Here is a 13,372-nt window from a genome sequence, read left to right on the forward strand (position 1 = left end):
AGTCCTGTGTTGTGGTTTCACCAGGTTGATACATCATTTTTAGGTACACCTACTGTTGATCCTGGCATGCCCTCCTGCACTCTTTATTAAACCAGGGTTGATCTCCTGGCTTGGTGGTAATGGTAGCGAGGGGGATATGCTGGGCTATGAATTTACAGCTTGTGGGTGTATACAATTCTGCTGCTGCTGGTGGCATACAGCACTTCAAGGTTGCCCAGTTTTGAGTTGCTAGATCTGTTTGAAATCTATCCCATTTAGCACAGTGCCACACAACACAATGGAGGGGAAGCTCAGTGTGAGGATGGGGCTTCATCTCCACAAGTACTGAGCACTGGAACATATTGTGGCACTAATTCATCAGCTGAGAGATGGGTGGGGCACGGCAGAACATGGAAATCAGCAGGAGGTTTCCTTGCCCATGTTTGACCTGATGCCATGAGACTTCATGTGATCTAGAGCTGATGAGGACTCCCAGGGCAACTCTGTCCCGACTGTGTACCACTATGTCGCTACATTTGATGGGTCTGTCGTGCTGATGGGACAGGACATGTGCATGAATAATGATGGTTGTGTCTAGGACATTGTCTGTAAGGTATGGTTCCCTGAGGTTGTGTATTTCAGGCTGTTGCTTGACAAGTCTGTAAGACAGTGCTCCCAATTGTGGCACAAGGCCCGAGAACTTATTAAGGAAGACTTTACAGGATCAGCAGCTCTGAGTTTTCTGTTGTCATTTCCGGCGCCTAGGTCAATGCGAGGTTATCTGTCTAGTTGCATTCTTTATTGAATTATAGTCAGCGGTTTATTACAACTGACTGGCTTGCTAGCCATTCTAGAGAGCATTAAAAGTCAAACACATTACTTTGATCTGGAGTCACATGTAGACCAGACCAAAAAAGGCCAGATTTCCTTCCCTCACAGACATTGGTGAACCAGATGGGCTTTTCATAACAATCAGCAATGGTTTTGTGGTCATCCTTAAACTTTTAATTCCAGATGATATCACCACTATAATGGAAACTTGGCTTAAAGAGGGTCAAAAGCAACAGCTGAACATTCTTGGATGTAGAGTTTTCAGGCAGGATGGAGAGGGTTAGAGAAAAGTTAGGGTGTAGCAGTACTGGATAAAGAAGAACTTACAGCTGTGAGGAGTGATGATACTAAATGAAGTATCAAATGAGCCATATGGGTTGACCTCAGAAATAAAAAAGTCGAGGAGTATAACATAGACCCCCAAATAGTGGAAGGAGTTAGAAGAGCAAAGAGGTAAGTGTATTTCTGAGTGCAAAAACAATACGGCAGTAATAATTGGGGACTTCAACTACCAGAATATCGGGGGTGGGGGAGTTCTAGATATGGATCTAGGAAATGAGGCTGAGCAGGTGGATGAAGTAACAGTGGGCGACCATTTTAGAGCCATAGAGTCACACTTACAGAAGATGTTCTTCAGCCCATTGAGTCTGCATTGACAAAACTACACTAAATCGACACTAATCCCAATTTCCCATAGATTTGGAATACTATGACATTTCGAGTGTTCATCCAAATACTTTAAAAAAAATTAATTTAGCGTACCAAGTTTTTTTTTCCCAATCAAGGGACAATTTAGCGTGGCCAATCCACCTACCCTGCACATCTTTGGGTTGTGGGGGTGAAACCCACACAATCACAGGGAGAATGTGCAAACTCCACATGGACAGTGACCCAGGGCCGGGATCGAACCTGGGTCCTCAGCGCCATGAGGCAGCAGTGCCAACTACTGCGCTGCCGTGCCACCAGATCCACGTACTTTTTAACGGTTGTGAGGCAGTCATTAAGATCCATTTGCACTCCCTTGCTGGCACAGGGGCGTGGACCTAGTTCCCGTCAGCGAAGAGTCGGAGCATCACAATCGGGTCATCACCCGGCGTCGATCCTGATTTTGCCCTGACGCCCTGATTCTCCATCCCATCGGGAACGCGATCCGGGTGTCCCAGGACGGAGAATCCCGCCACTTATGGGAATCTTGCTGAGGTGGGTGCGCCAAGCCTGGAAATTTCCAAACTCCCTCTAGCTGCCTCAGGAATGAAAATCCGGCCCAATGAATCCAGTGCAAGCAATATTGCTGTCAGTACCTTAAGGGCAGAATTTTTAAAATGTGTGATCAAAGTCACTGCGCAACTTCCACAACAAAGTTTGTGGCAGAAATGCAGCGCTCTGCCTTCCTGTTCTTAAATCTCAATAAGGGGTGTAAACAATGGCTATTTCCAATCAATAGTTTGTTAGAAATGGGAAGCCAAGTTTAAGCAGTTTCTGCAGAAGGGTGATGTACATTGCCTCAGCAACAAACGTGGAGTCTCTGATGAGACTTTGTGCGAGGAATCACCCTAGAGCTGGTCTAAGCCTGCTCTCAAGCTGTTGTGATACTGATTACTAGACTCACTTTCTTCTAATATTAATACCATCTGTGGAATCCACACATGAAAGTGCCAGTAATCCTGTAGTAAAATGCTCCAGCACTTGATGTTTGAACTAAATGGGTTGCTGAGAGTTTCTTAGCCGATTTTAATGAAATTATTTGCCATTTGGGTTGAAGAACAGTATTTTTGTTCAGAATGATTTTGATTAAAGTTCTTTTCTCCTGAGTGAGAAATTTGAATTTCTGGATTAATAAAAATTAAATAGCAAAATGGATGTAATCATGTTTTATCCAACCCTGTGGATCACTTTTGTTTTCGCCCCTGCCCAGTGTGTCCCACAGCAACACGCATGGAATTGAGACTTTTGCAGTTTGGTCAGCGATTCATGGCAAAATAAAAGGCAGTTTTTATTATCCACAGATTTATCTTTTGACGATATTGTGTGACAAAGAGATGTGCACTTCTGGTGCTCAAGAGAGTTTATGTTATGCTGGCAAGAGACAAGTCAGTACGCTTGTTTAGGGTGAGGCGGGCAAAATGCTTTATCCCTTCTCCTCTTCCCCCACCCCGGCCCAGTATTCTGAGCATCTGTCACTAACAAGACATAAGGCTTGACTTGGCTCAGTTCAACATTGAAAATTAGCAGCTAATTTGAATGGCCGAAGGACATCCTGGAAGGGGGCAAGGGTTAAAAGTTAGCTGAACAGGATCTTTGAACCATGCATACAAATATCCATCTCTAATCACTCTCTTCTTAGTTATGCTGGTGACTGCTCATCATTGAAAAACATTTTTTTAAAAATCTGAATTATTCAACAGAAATTATTTAAGATATTTATAGCTCACATTAATTGCAATACATTTCTGTGAAATTGGATAACACACAGTGTGAAATATACTTTCGTCTTGATCTGCTTTTTAAAGAATTTATTAAAAAGTGTTGTTTTGTGTATTTAAGTATTATTTCTGATGAATTTGGAATGCAATCCAGAAATTTCTACAGCGCTGATCCTGCTCCACTACTACAACTTCTCCAGCAGTGTGGTAGAATCTCTGTTGATGCGGAAGCAGGATTTTCACCGTGCTTCTGACGACGGCCGAGGAAGAATAACTCTAAGGAAATTCACATCCACTGACTAAGTCACAGGAGGGTTGAAATTGCATTGAGTGATATCTGTGACAGATGGTTTAAGAAATTTAGCTGGTATTTGTTTTTTTTTTGTTGCTATTTTAATGAACATCTTAATTAAAACAATGGACAGAGGAACTTCATGCAAGCATTTTCATATATTGATTTTACTAATATTGATCAATATGATTTTTCTCTTCCTCTTCCTCTGCTAAAGCTGTAGTACAGTATCACAGGTGATGGATAATATTCCATTACCAGATATTCCAATTAGCCATTTAATTTGGCAACAATATCAAGGAGCTCATGGATTTCTTTGTCACCAAGATGGAAACTATTTGATCAGCTGCCTCTGTCGCTTCCTCCCTTCCCCTAGCCCACTGGTCAAACTTCCCCTAGGTTCCCCCTGCCCTAGACCTGACCCTCTATCTTTCGACAGATTCTCTCCTATCTCAGCTCATGTCACTCCAAGCTTACCTTGGCCATGGGGACCACCTCCTCCTCTCTCGACTCTGTTCCCATTGAACTACCGACCACCCAACTTCCCTTGCTGGCTCTTTGTGTTAGCTGGCAATTAATGTTCTCTTTCCTCAGGTTCCAACGTTCTTATCTCCAATGCTGCTGCCACCACCCCCATCACCCCTATACTCACAAACTAAACCCTTGACTCTCCACTGTCCTTGCAAATTACTCCTAACTCCAATGTCTCCAAACTCCAATGTCGCCTCCCAAATTCATGCCCGTCTTTCCCCCAACTCCAAGTTTGAACCTTTCCAATCAGGGAGCTTTCCCCTGCCCCAGTACCGAAAGGATTCTTATCAAGGTCATAAATGACATCCCATGTGACTGTGACAAAGGCAACTGTCCTTCTTCATCCTTCTTAACTTGTCTGCAGCCTGTGACACAGTTTGCTCAGGCTAACCTCCTCAAATGCCTCTTCATTGTCACCCAGTTGGGTGGTACTGCACTGGCCTGCTTCCATTCTTATCTATATAATTGGTGCCAAAAGTCTCCACCAATGGATTCACTTCCCCTCCCACACAGATGTCTCTGGGACGGCCTGCATGCTGCCCTTTTGCAACAGCATGCAAAAACAATGGGCTGGATTCTCCGATTCTGAGGCTAAGTCCCCACGGCGGCATGGGAATGGTGGCGTTTTATGACAGAATAAAATGGAGTAAAACAGCCACCGATCCTCCGGTTGGCTGGGGACTAGCATGCCGGTAGTGTAGAGCAACCGGCTCTAGCTGCCAATACGGCCCGGAGAATTGCCAGGTCCGTGGCCGCGCTGTGCTACATGGCGGAGGTCGCTCATGGTCCCGGCCCGTGAAATAGTGCCCCCCTTTGGCTGGCACGTGCGCCCTGGACCACCCCCCCACAGTGCCCCCAGCCCCTGATAAAGTCTCTTCCTACCCGCGGATTGGCTCTCCCCCGACTGTGGCGACGCTGGACTGATCCGCAGCCGCCACACCGAGTTCCTGACGGATGAGACCACACGCGACCGACGCCATCGGGAACTCGGCCCGTCAGGGGCGGGCCTCAGGCAACGTCTTGAGGCTGTCTATACGTCGCGCGGCGTTCTCCCACCGAGTACGCCACTTTGGAGGGGGCGGAGCACCGCGAAAGCGGCGCCTCCCCCGATTCGGTTGGAAACTTTGATTCTCCGGCTGATCGCCGAATGCGATTTTGCCGTCAGCGACCAGAGAATCCAGCCCCATGTATGCTGATGACACCCAATTAGCTTTGATTTTAAACATCCCTGTTTTCAAATCCCTCGGTGGCACCTCCATGCTTCTGTAATCTCCAGCCCTCCAAGTTATCCGCACTTCTCAAATTCTGGCAATTTTAAAATCAATGATGACTGTGCCTTAAGCTTCTTAGGCCCTAAACTCAGACCTTCCACCTTCCTCCCTCTCTTTCCTCTTTTAAGCTTGGGCAGCTGAATCAGCAATGCTTTAAATGAGCAGGGAAGATTACGCAAAATAAAGACCCCAAAACTTTCAATATGTGTCGACTGAAATCACATAAGATGTAGGAGCAGAAGTAGCCATTCAGCCCATCGAGTCTGCTCCACCATTCAATAAGATCATGACTGATATGATAATCCTCAATCTACTTTCTTTCCTTAACCCCTAACCCTTGTTGCCCTTATTGATGAGAAACCACATCATAATGTCATAGATTTCTGTTACAATTAATTTTTATTCATACAAAGTGGTACATATTATCTGAAAGGTTCATGGTCCATTGTTGTCACTCACTGAAATGTTAGAGTGCAACAATATCTAGCACATTATTCTTTACTGATAATATAAATCTTCTAATGTGGTAATTTGTCTGTACCCCATTGTTTTTCTCATCCCCTTGTCTTATTTAGACTGAATGTATGGTGAGAGAGGGCATTGCTTCTTTAACCAAGCCTTTGCATTTCGTCGCTGATTTGTTACTGATAGAGATGCTAGTGCAGCAATTGTACATGGTCATTTTTTGTAGATTAACTAAGGTCCATTTTACGTCATTTTTGCTTCCGAGAATTCTTGATTTCTATCTTTTGGCAATTATTTTCCAGGTAGTAATTCACATCACTGATGAAAATGACTGCACTCCAGAGTTCCTGCATTCCATCTACAGCCGTGACAACATTCCTGAAGATATCCCAATTGGCACCTCTTTACTGCAAGGTTGTACATATGGTCCGCTTAAAAAAAAAGCAAGATTATTATTGTGCTCCCTGCCATGGAGTACTTGAAGTTTTGTTTACTTTAGCATCAACTTGGCGTGGATGGTCGTATCGCCTTAGCTCACACTTGCTTCCGAATTAGAATGTAGTGAGGTTAAACCCCTCCAGGATTTGGCTGCATATTTGGGACTGACTATCCACTGAGTGCTGACGAAGTGTTTGTTCAACGCAATGTCCATCTGTTCAGGTGGATTTTAAAGCACTTACAGAAGTATTTGAAGATACACATAGAGTTCTTATTGTGTTCTCTCTTAAAACCAGTTAAAAACAGATTACATTTCGTTGGCTGTGGGATCTTTCCGTGTCCAATGTGGCTGCTGCATTTGCTTACACAATAACATGTCACAGTGCAGGGCGGCACGTGGCGCAGTGGTTAGCACTGAGACTGCGGCGCTGAGGACCCAGGTTCGAATCCCAGCCCTGGGTCACTGTCCGTGTGGAGTTTGCACATTCTCCCTGCGTCTGTATGGGTTTCACCCCCACAACCCAAAGATGTGCAGGTTAGGTGGATTGGCTACACTAAATTGCTCTTAATTGGAAAAATAAAATAATTGTGTACTCTAAATTTATCAAACAAAAGAAAATAATTCATTGCGTGAGAAGTGCTATTAGATATTTCTGGCAGATGTAATGAAGGATTCTATACATGCAAGTCCTTCATGCAGTTCAGAAATTAAATTGCTTCAGATTAACCTCTTTTTCACCATCCCATTCGTGAATTTAGTGCTCATAAAGCAAAAGTCTAGGGCAGCATGGTGGCGCAGTGGTTAGCATTGCTGCCTCAAGGCGCCGAGGTCCCAGTTTCGATCCCGGCTCTGGGTCACTGTCCGTGTGGAGTTTGCATATTCTCCCTGTGTTAGCGTGGGTTTCGCCCCCACACCCGAAAGATGTGCAGGGTAGGTGGATTGGCCATGTTAAATTGCCCCTTAATTGGAAAAAATGAATTGGGTACTCTAAATTTATTTTTAAAAAAATAAAGCAAAATTCGTCCTGTGAAATAGGACACTTTCTATTCTCAGGCAACCAGCGGCAGCATAAACCGCTCCCAGGTCAGGCTTGGTTCATTGCATGGTCAAGCTTCCATCACTCTGTCCTGACAATCTGATTCAGACCCAACCATGGTGCCTTCAACTTTCTATACCAACCCTTCATTGTCTTTCCGAATGATCAACAAGTTAATGCTGATTACTGTTAAATGAAGGTCAGCTTAAGCCGTGGAATGATGCCCACGAGGGACATGGTTGAAGCTTCACAAACTTGTTTCAGAATGCAGGTAGCTAACAAACATTCATTTCTGGGCTTCCAAATTTGTTTTATGTGTGTTGACTGCTATAACCTGACCAGGATGAAGCAAAATGATAATTTAATCAGTTGTGATAAACAGTGAAAACACATTAATTTGGTTAATTTATCCAGTTAAAAGATTTGCCTGTACATTTTAACACCTCTTGGAACAGTGACTAATTATGAATATTCTTGACTTCTGCCTTATTTATATATGAAGCTAGAGAGCCTGTACCCGCATTTCATCTCCTATTGAACGAAGAAGCAAATTCATCTGCATAATGACCTCATTTAAATATCACTTGTGTAAACTTTTTCCACTTCCAAAGTGTTAAGATACACCTTTCATTGAATTATCTACCATACTTCCATCTACTTTGGGGGAGTCATGTCAGAAAGTGTTTTACTAGGCTGTAATCCATTTGTAACTGGGACATTTCATAGATCATAGAATTTACAGTGCAGAAGGAGGCCATTCGGCCCATCGAGTCTGCACCGGCCCTTACAAAGAGCACCCACATATCTACACTATCCCCGTAACCCAGTAACCCCCACTTAACATGTTTTGGACACTAAGGGCAATTTAGCATGGCCAATCCATCTAACCTGCACATCTTTGGACTGTGGGAGGAAACCGGAGCACCTGGAGGAAACCCACACAGACATAGGGAAAACGTGCAGACTCCACACAGACAGTGACCCAGCTGGGAATCAAACCTGGGACCTTGGAGCTGTGAAGCAACTATGCTAACCACTGTGCTACTGTGCTGCCTTTAATTTAATTTGCTGAAATTATTATCAATCGGCAATGCATAAAGCCAGCTGATGCTGAAATTACAATTTCCTTGGCGTAGTTCGAGGGTTTCTGGTTAGACCATAACTACAGTGTTGCATCCAGTTCTGGCAACTGCACTTTAGGAATGATGTGAGGGTCCTTGAGAGGTTGCAGAGGAGATTTACCAGAATGGTTCCGGGGTAAGGGATTTTGGTTAAAAGTTAGGTTGGAGAAGCAGAGATGTTCTCCTTGGAGCAAAGGAGATGAAAGGGAGATTTTATAGAGATTTATGATAAATTTAGATAAGATAGACAAAGAAAATCTGTTCCCATCAGTACAAGGCCTAGGGAACAATGATTGAAAGTTCAAGGCAATGCAAGGATGAACTTTTTAACGCAGTGAGTGGTAATGACTGGGAGTGGGGGAGCAGAGGCAACGAATGATTTCAAATGGAAATTAGACAGACATTTGAGGGAAATAAACTTTCAGGGCTGCGGGGCAATGGAGCTGCACCGGATTGCTGTGCAGAGTCAGCAAGGGCTCATTGGGCTGAATGACTCAGTCACTTACATAGAAACATAGAAAATAGGAGCATAAGGAGGCCATTTGGCCCTTTGAGCCTTCCCTGCTTCCCCCGCCATTCATCATGATCATGGCTGATCATCCAACGCAATAGCCTGATCCAGCTCTAACTGCTTCTGGAAAACATACGAAACGTACATGTTTTGGCATCAACTACTTTCTGTTGGAACAAATTCCACAGGCTGTCCACTCTCTGGGTGAAGACCTTTCTCCTCATCTAAGTCCTAAATAGTCTACGCCACAACCTCAGACTGTTCTGGACATCCCCACCATCAGGAACATCCTTCTCGTATCTACCCTGTCTGGTCCTCTTAGAATTTTATATGTTTCTATGAGATCCCCCTCATTCTTCTGAACGCCAGCGAATACAATCCTAGCCAACTCAATCTCTCCTCATTCATCAATACTGCCTTCCCAAAAATCAGTCTAGTAAACCTTCTCCGCACTCCCTCAATAGCATAAAAATCCTTCCTCAGACAAGGAAAACAAAACTGCATGCAATGGGTGAGATTCTCCCGCTAGGAGCGCAAATCACGAAACAAGAAAGGTTGAGGGAGCTAGGGCTTTTCTCACTGGAGCGAAGAAGGCAGAGAGGTGACTTGATGGAGGTGTACAAGTTGATGAGAGGCATGGATAGGTGGATAGCCAAAGACTTTTCGCCAGGGTGGAAATGGCTATCACGAGGGGACATCATTTTAAGGTGATTGGAGGAAGGTATAGGGGAGATGCCAGAGGTAGGTTCTTTACACAGAGAGTGGTGGATGTGTGGAATGCATTGCCAGCAGAGGTGGTGGTGTCAGAGTCATTAGTGACATTTAAGCGACTCTTGTACAGGCACATGGACAGCACTAAATTGAAGGGGTGTAGGTTAGGTTGATCTTAGATTAAGATAAATGGTCGGCACAACATCGTGGGCTGAAGGGCCTGTACTGTGCTGTACTGTTCTATGTACAAATTCAGTATCCCTCGCTGGCAGATTTATGCATGGCGAGGAATCAACATCCTGGCGTTACCATCAATCAGAAACTGAACTGGAGTAGCTATATTAATAGTGTGGCTACAAGGGCAGGTCATAGGCTAGGGGGAGGCAAACCTATGTAAGGAGTCCGAGAAAGACGGAGGAAGGACAAAACAAATAATAGAAAAGGGAATAAGAAAAGTGATAGGCGGAGAAACCAAGGGCAAAACTCAAACAGGGCAAAAGAGAAAAATATTGGGAGCAAGACAAACAATGTGAAAAAGACAAACTTAAGAGCTCTGTGCCTTAATGCACTGAGCATTTGCAATAAAGTGGATGAACTAATCGCGCAGATAGATATAAATGGGTACGATATAATTGGGATCACGGAGACATGGCTGCAGGCTAACCAGGGATCGGAACTGAATGCCCCAAGGTTTTCAGTATTTAGGAAGGACAGGCATAAAATAAAAGGTGATGGCGTGACAGTGCTGGTTAAAGAGGAAATTAACACGATAGTGAGAAATGATTTTCACTCTGACAATGTGGTGTCTGTATGGGTAGAATTGAGAAATACCAAGGGGCAAAAAACATAGTGGGTGTCATATATAGACCCCCAAACTGCAGTGGTGATGTTGGCAATAGTGGGAAGTCTTACAACACCGGGTTAAAGTCCAACAGGTTTGTTTCAAATCACTAGCTTTCGGAGCACAACTCCTTCCTCAGGTGAATGTGATGGAGCTGTGCTCTGAAAGCTAGTGATTTGAAACAAATCTGTTGGACGAGAGCTTCCGGTGACGGCGGGCGGGAGGCAGCCGCACATTGGAGGGCTCCCGTTCGGGAACGGCATTTTCGCGGAGTAACGCCCGGTCCTAGGGCCAGCGACGGCAGTAAAAGTCGGGAGATAGCGCAAGGAGAAGAAGGATGTCGAAAATCACCAAAAAAACGGCCGGGAAAAAAGCGGCTGAAAGTCCGTTGGAGAGGGGAAAGGTCACCGCGGGGTCAACAAAGAAAATGGAGGCTGGAGCACCAGGGGAGGCCGCAGTGCTTACGGCTGAAGAACTAACTAAGGTGATGGCTGCGGAATTCCAAAAGTAGTTGGCGCAGATTGAGAAATGTATGGAGATTGTGAGGAAGGAGATGAGGGAGGTTTTGAATGTGTTGGTGGAGGAGGCGGTTTCCCCGGTGAAGACGGCAGTGGCGAGCGCAGTGGCGGAGGTGCGAGAGCAAGGGGAGGCGCTCAAGGAAGTGGAGGAGACGGTATTGCAGCACGGTGATCAACTTGCCTTGATGGGGAAGGAGATGCGGAAGGTGATGGACACGAACAAGAATCTGCGAGGAAAAATGGAAGATCTGGAAAACAGATCCAGGCGACAGAATTTGAGGGTCGTGGGGATGCCCGAAGGAGTTGAAGGACCGAAGCCGACTGAGTATTTTGCCGCAATGCTGGCAAAACTACTGGGGGAGGGGGAGGACCCCTCCCGATATGAACTGGATCGGGCTCATCGGTCGTGGAGGCCTGTACCAAAGGCGAGTGAGCCGCCAAGGGCAGTGACTCTGTGCTTCCGTAGGTACAGTGTGAAGGAGAAGGTCCTGAGCTGGGCCAAGCAGAAGCGGGTGGTGCAGTGGGCAGATGGACTGTGGCAGAACTGACAAATTGAGGAATAGTCATGTGCCGATGTAACCTCATGACTGTATTTTCTTCTTTTTTTTTGTATCACTGCGCGTGGGTGTAGAGGCTAAAGGAGCCAATGTTGCATATATTTGGACAAGGGACGGGACTTTCACTCGAAATGAGGGCTCTTTGGGGTGTAGGTGGATATGCGGGGTTTGTGTGCTAAAAGGGGATCTTTGGGCTTTCCTAGGGCCGGACAAGGGGGAAAGGGACCCGGGCGGGGGCCTCCACGCTGGCCGGTTTAAGCCGGCCAGTGAACGGGAGTGAGGTGGGTGGAGGAGCTACGGCCATCGGAGCCTGACAGAACGGGGTCCAAGTGGTCTAGCCGGGGTGGAAAGTTGGGGGGAGGGAACAGAGGTTGGGGGAGGGAACCGAGGTTGGGAGGAGGAGTTTTACAAGAGGCATTGGACGGGAGGAGCAGGAGACTTGCGGGGGGGGGGGGGGGGGGGGTACAACTTTGGGGTATCATGTACGGTACTCTCCTAGAGGCTGGATGGCGTTGGTTGGGGGGGGGTGGATGGGTGGAGAGCCGTGTAGATTAAGGGTGACTACGGGTAATCCCTGATTCCTTTTTGTCATTTGTTTATGTAAACAGGCGGGTTGAGGTTTGGGGGTTGGTGGGCGGGTGGGATCGGATTGTTATTATGGGGATTGACATATCTTGTTGATTATTGTTTATTGTTGATGGGTGTAAATGTGGGAGAAAACATGAAAAAGGAGGAGAATTTAAAAAAATTTAACAAAAAAAAAAAAATCTGTTGGACTTTAACCTGGTGTTGTAAGACTTCTTACTGTGCTCACACCAGTCCAATGCCGGCATCTCCACATCGATGTTGGGAATGGCATTAAACACGAAATTAGCGGGCGGCATGTGGCGCTGTGGATAGCACTGGGTCTGGGCCACTGAGGACCCAGGTTCGAATCCCAGCCCTGGGTCAATGTCCATGTGGAGTTTGCACATTCTCCCCATGTCTGCGTGAGTTTTACCCCCACAACCCAAAGATGTGCAGGTTAGGTGGATTGGCCACGCTAAATTGCCCCTTAATTGGAAAAAAGTATATAATTGGGTACTCTAAATTAAAAAAAAAACATGAAATTAGAGATGCATGTAATAAGGGAATATCGGTGATCATGGTAATTTTAATCTGCACATAGATGGGGCAAATCAAATTAACCACAATGCTGTAGAGGAGAAATTCCTGGAGTGTATATGGGACGGATTTCTTGACCAATGTGTGGAGGAACCAACTAGAGAGTAGGCCATCTTAGACTGGGTAATGAGAAGGGAATCATTACCAATCTAGCTGTGTGAGACCCCTTGGGGTTGAGCGACCATAACACGATAGAATTTTAAAATCATGATGGAGAGTGAAGTAGTTGATTCGGAGCCTAGGGTGCTGAATCTTAATAAAGGAAACTATGAAGATATGAGGCGTGAGTTGGTTTAATAGATTGGGGAGAGTTACTTAAAGGATTGACAGTGGATAGGCAGTGGCAAACATTCAAGGAACGCAAGGGTGAACTGCAGCAACTGTTCATTCCTGTCTGGCACAAAAGCAAAGGGGGTAAGAGGGCCAATCCATGGCTTACAAAGGAAATTAGAAACAGTATCCAATCCAAGGAAGAAGCTTACAGATTGGCCAAGAAAAATAATAGGTCTGAGGATTGGGAGCAGTTTAGAATTCAGCGAAGAAGGACGAAGGGATTGATTAAGAAGTCGAAAGTACAGTATGAAAGGAAGCTTGCAGGGAACATAAAGACTGACACTAAGAGCTTCTATAGATATGTGAAGAGAAAGAGATTGGTAAAAACAAATGTAGGCCCCCTACAGAC

General features: G+C 45.5%; 1 protein-coding gene across 2 annotated transcripts in view; it reads left to right on the top strand.

Moving 5' to 3' along the window:
* The window catches only part of LOC140385667 (neural-cadherin), a 444,649-nt gene that overhangs the window by 258,265 nt on the left and 173,012 nt on the right, over nucleotides 1-13,372 (top strand). For both annotated transcript variants that reach the window (XM_072468059.1, XM_072468060.1), the window contains exon 5: nucleotides 6,095-6,206. In XM_072468059.1, coding sequence (XP_072324160.1) covers nucleotides 6,095-6,206 — 112 coding nt within the window. The remainder of the gene's footprint in view (nucleotides 1-6,094; nucleotides 6,207-13,372) is intronic.

Source organism: Scyliorhinus torazame, chromosome 11, assembly GCF_047496885.1.
Source record: "Scyliorhinus torazame isolate Kashiwa2021f chromosome 11, sScyTor2.1, whole genome shotgun sequence".
Classification (NCBI taxonomy): domain Eukaryota; kingdom Metazoa; phylum Chordata; class Chondrichthyes; order Carcharhiniformes; family Scyliorhinidae; genus Scyliorhinus; species Scyliorhinus torazame.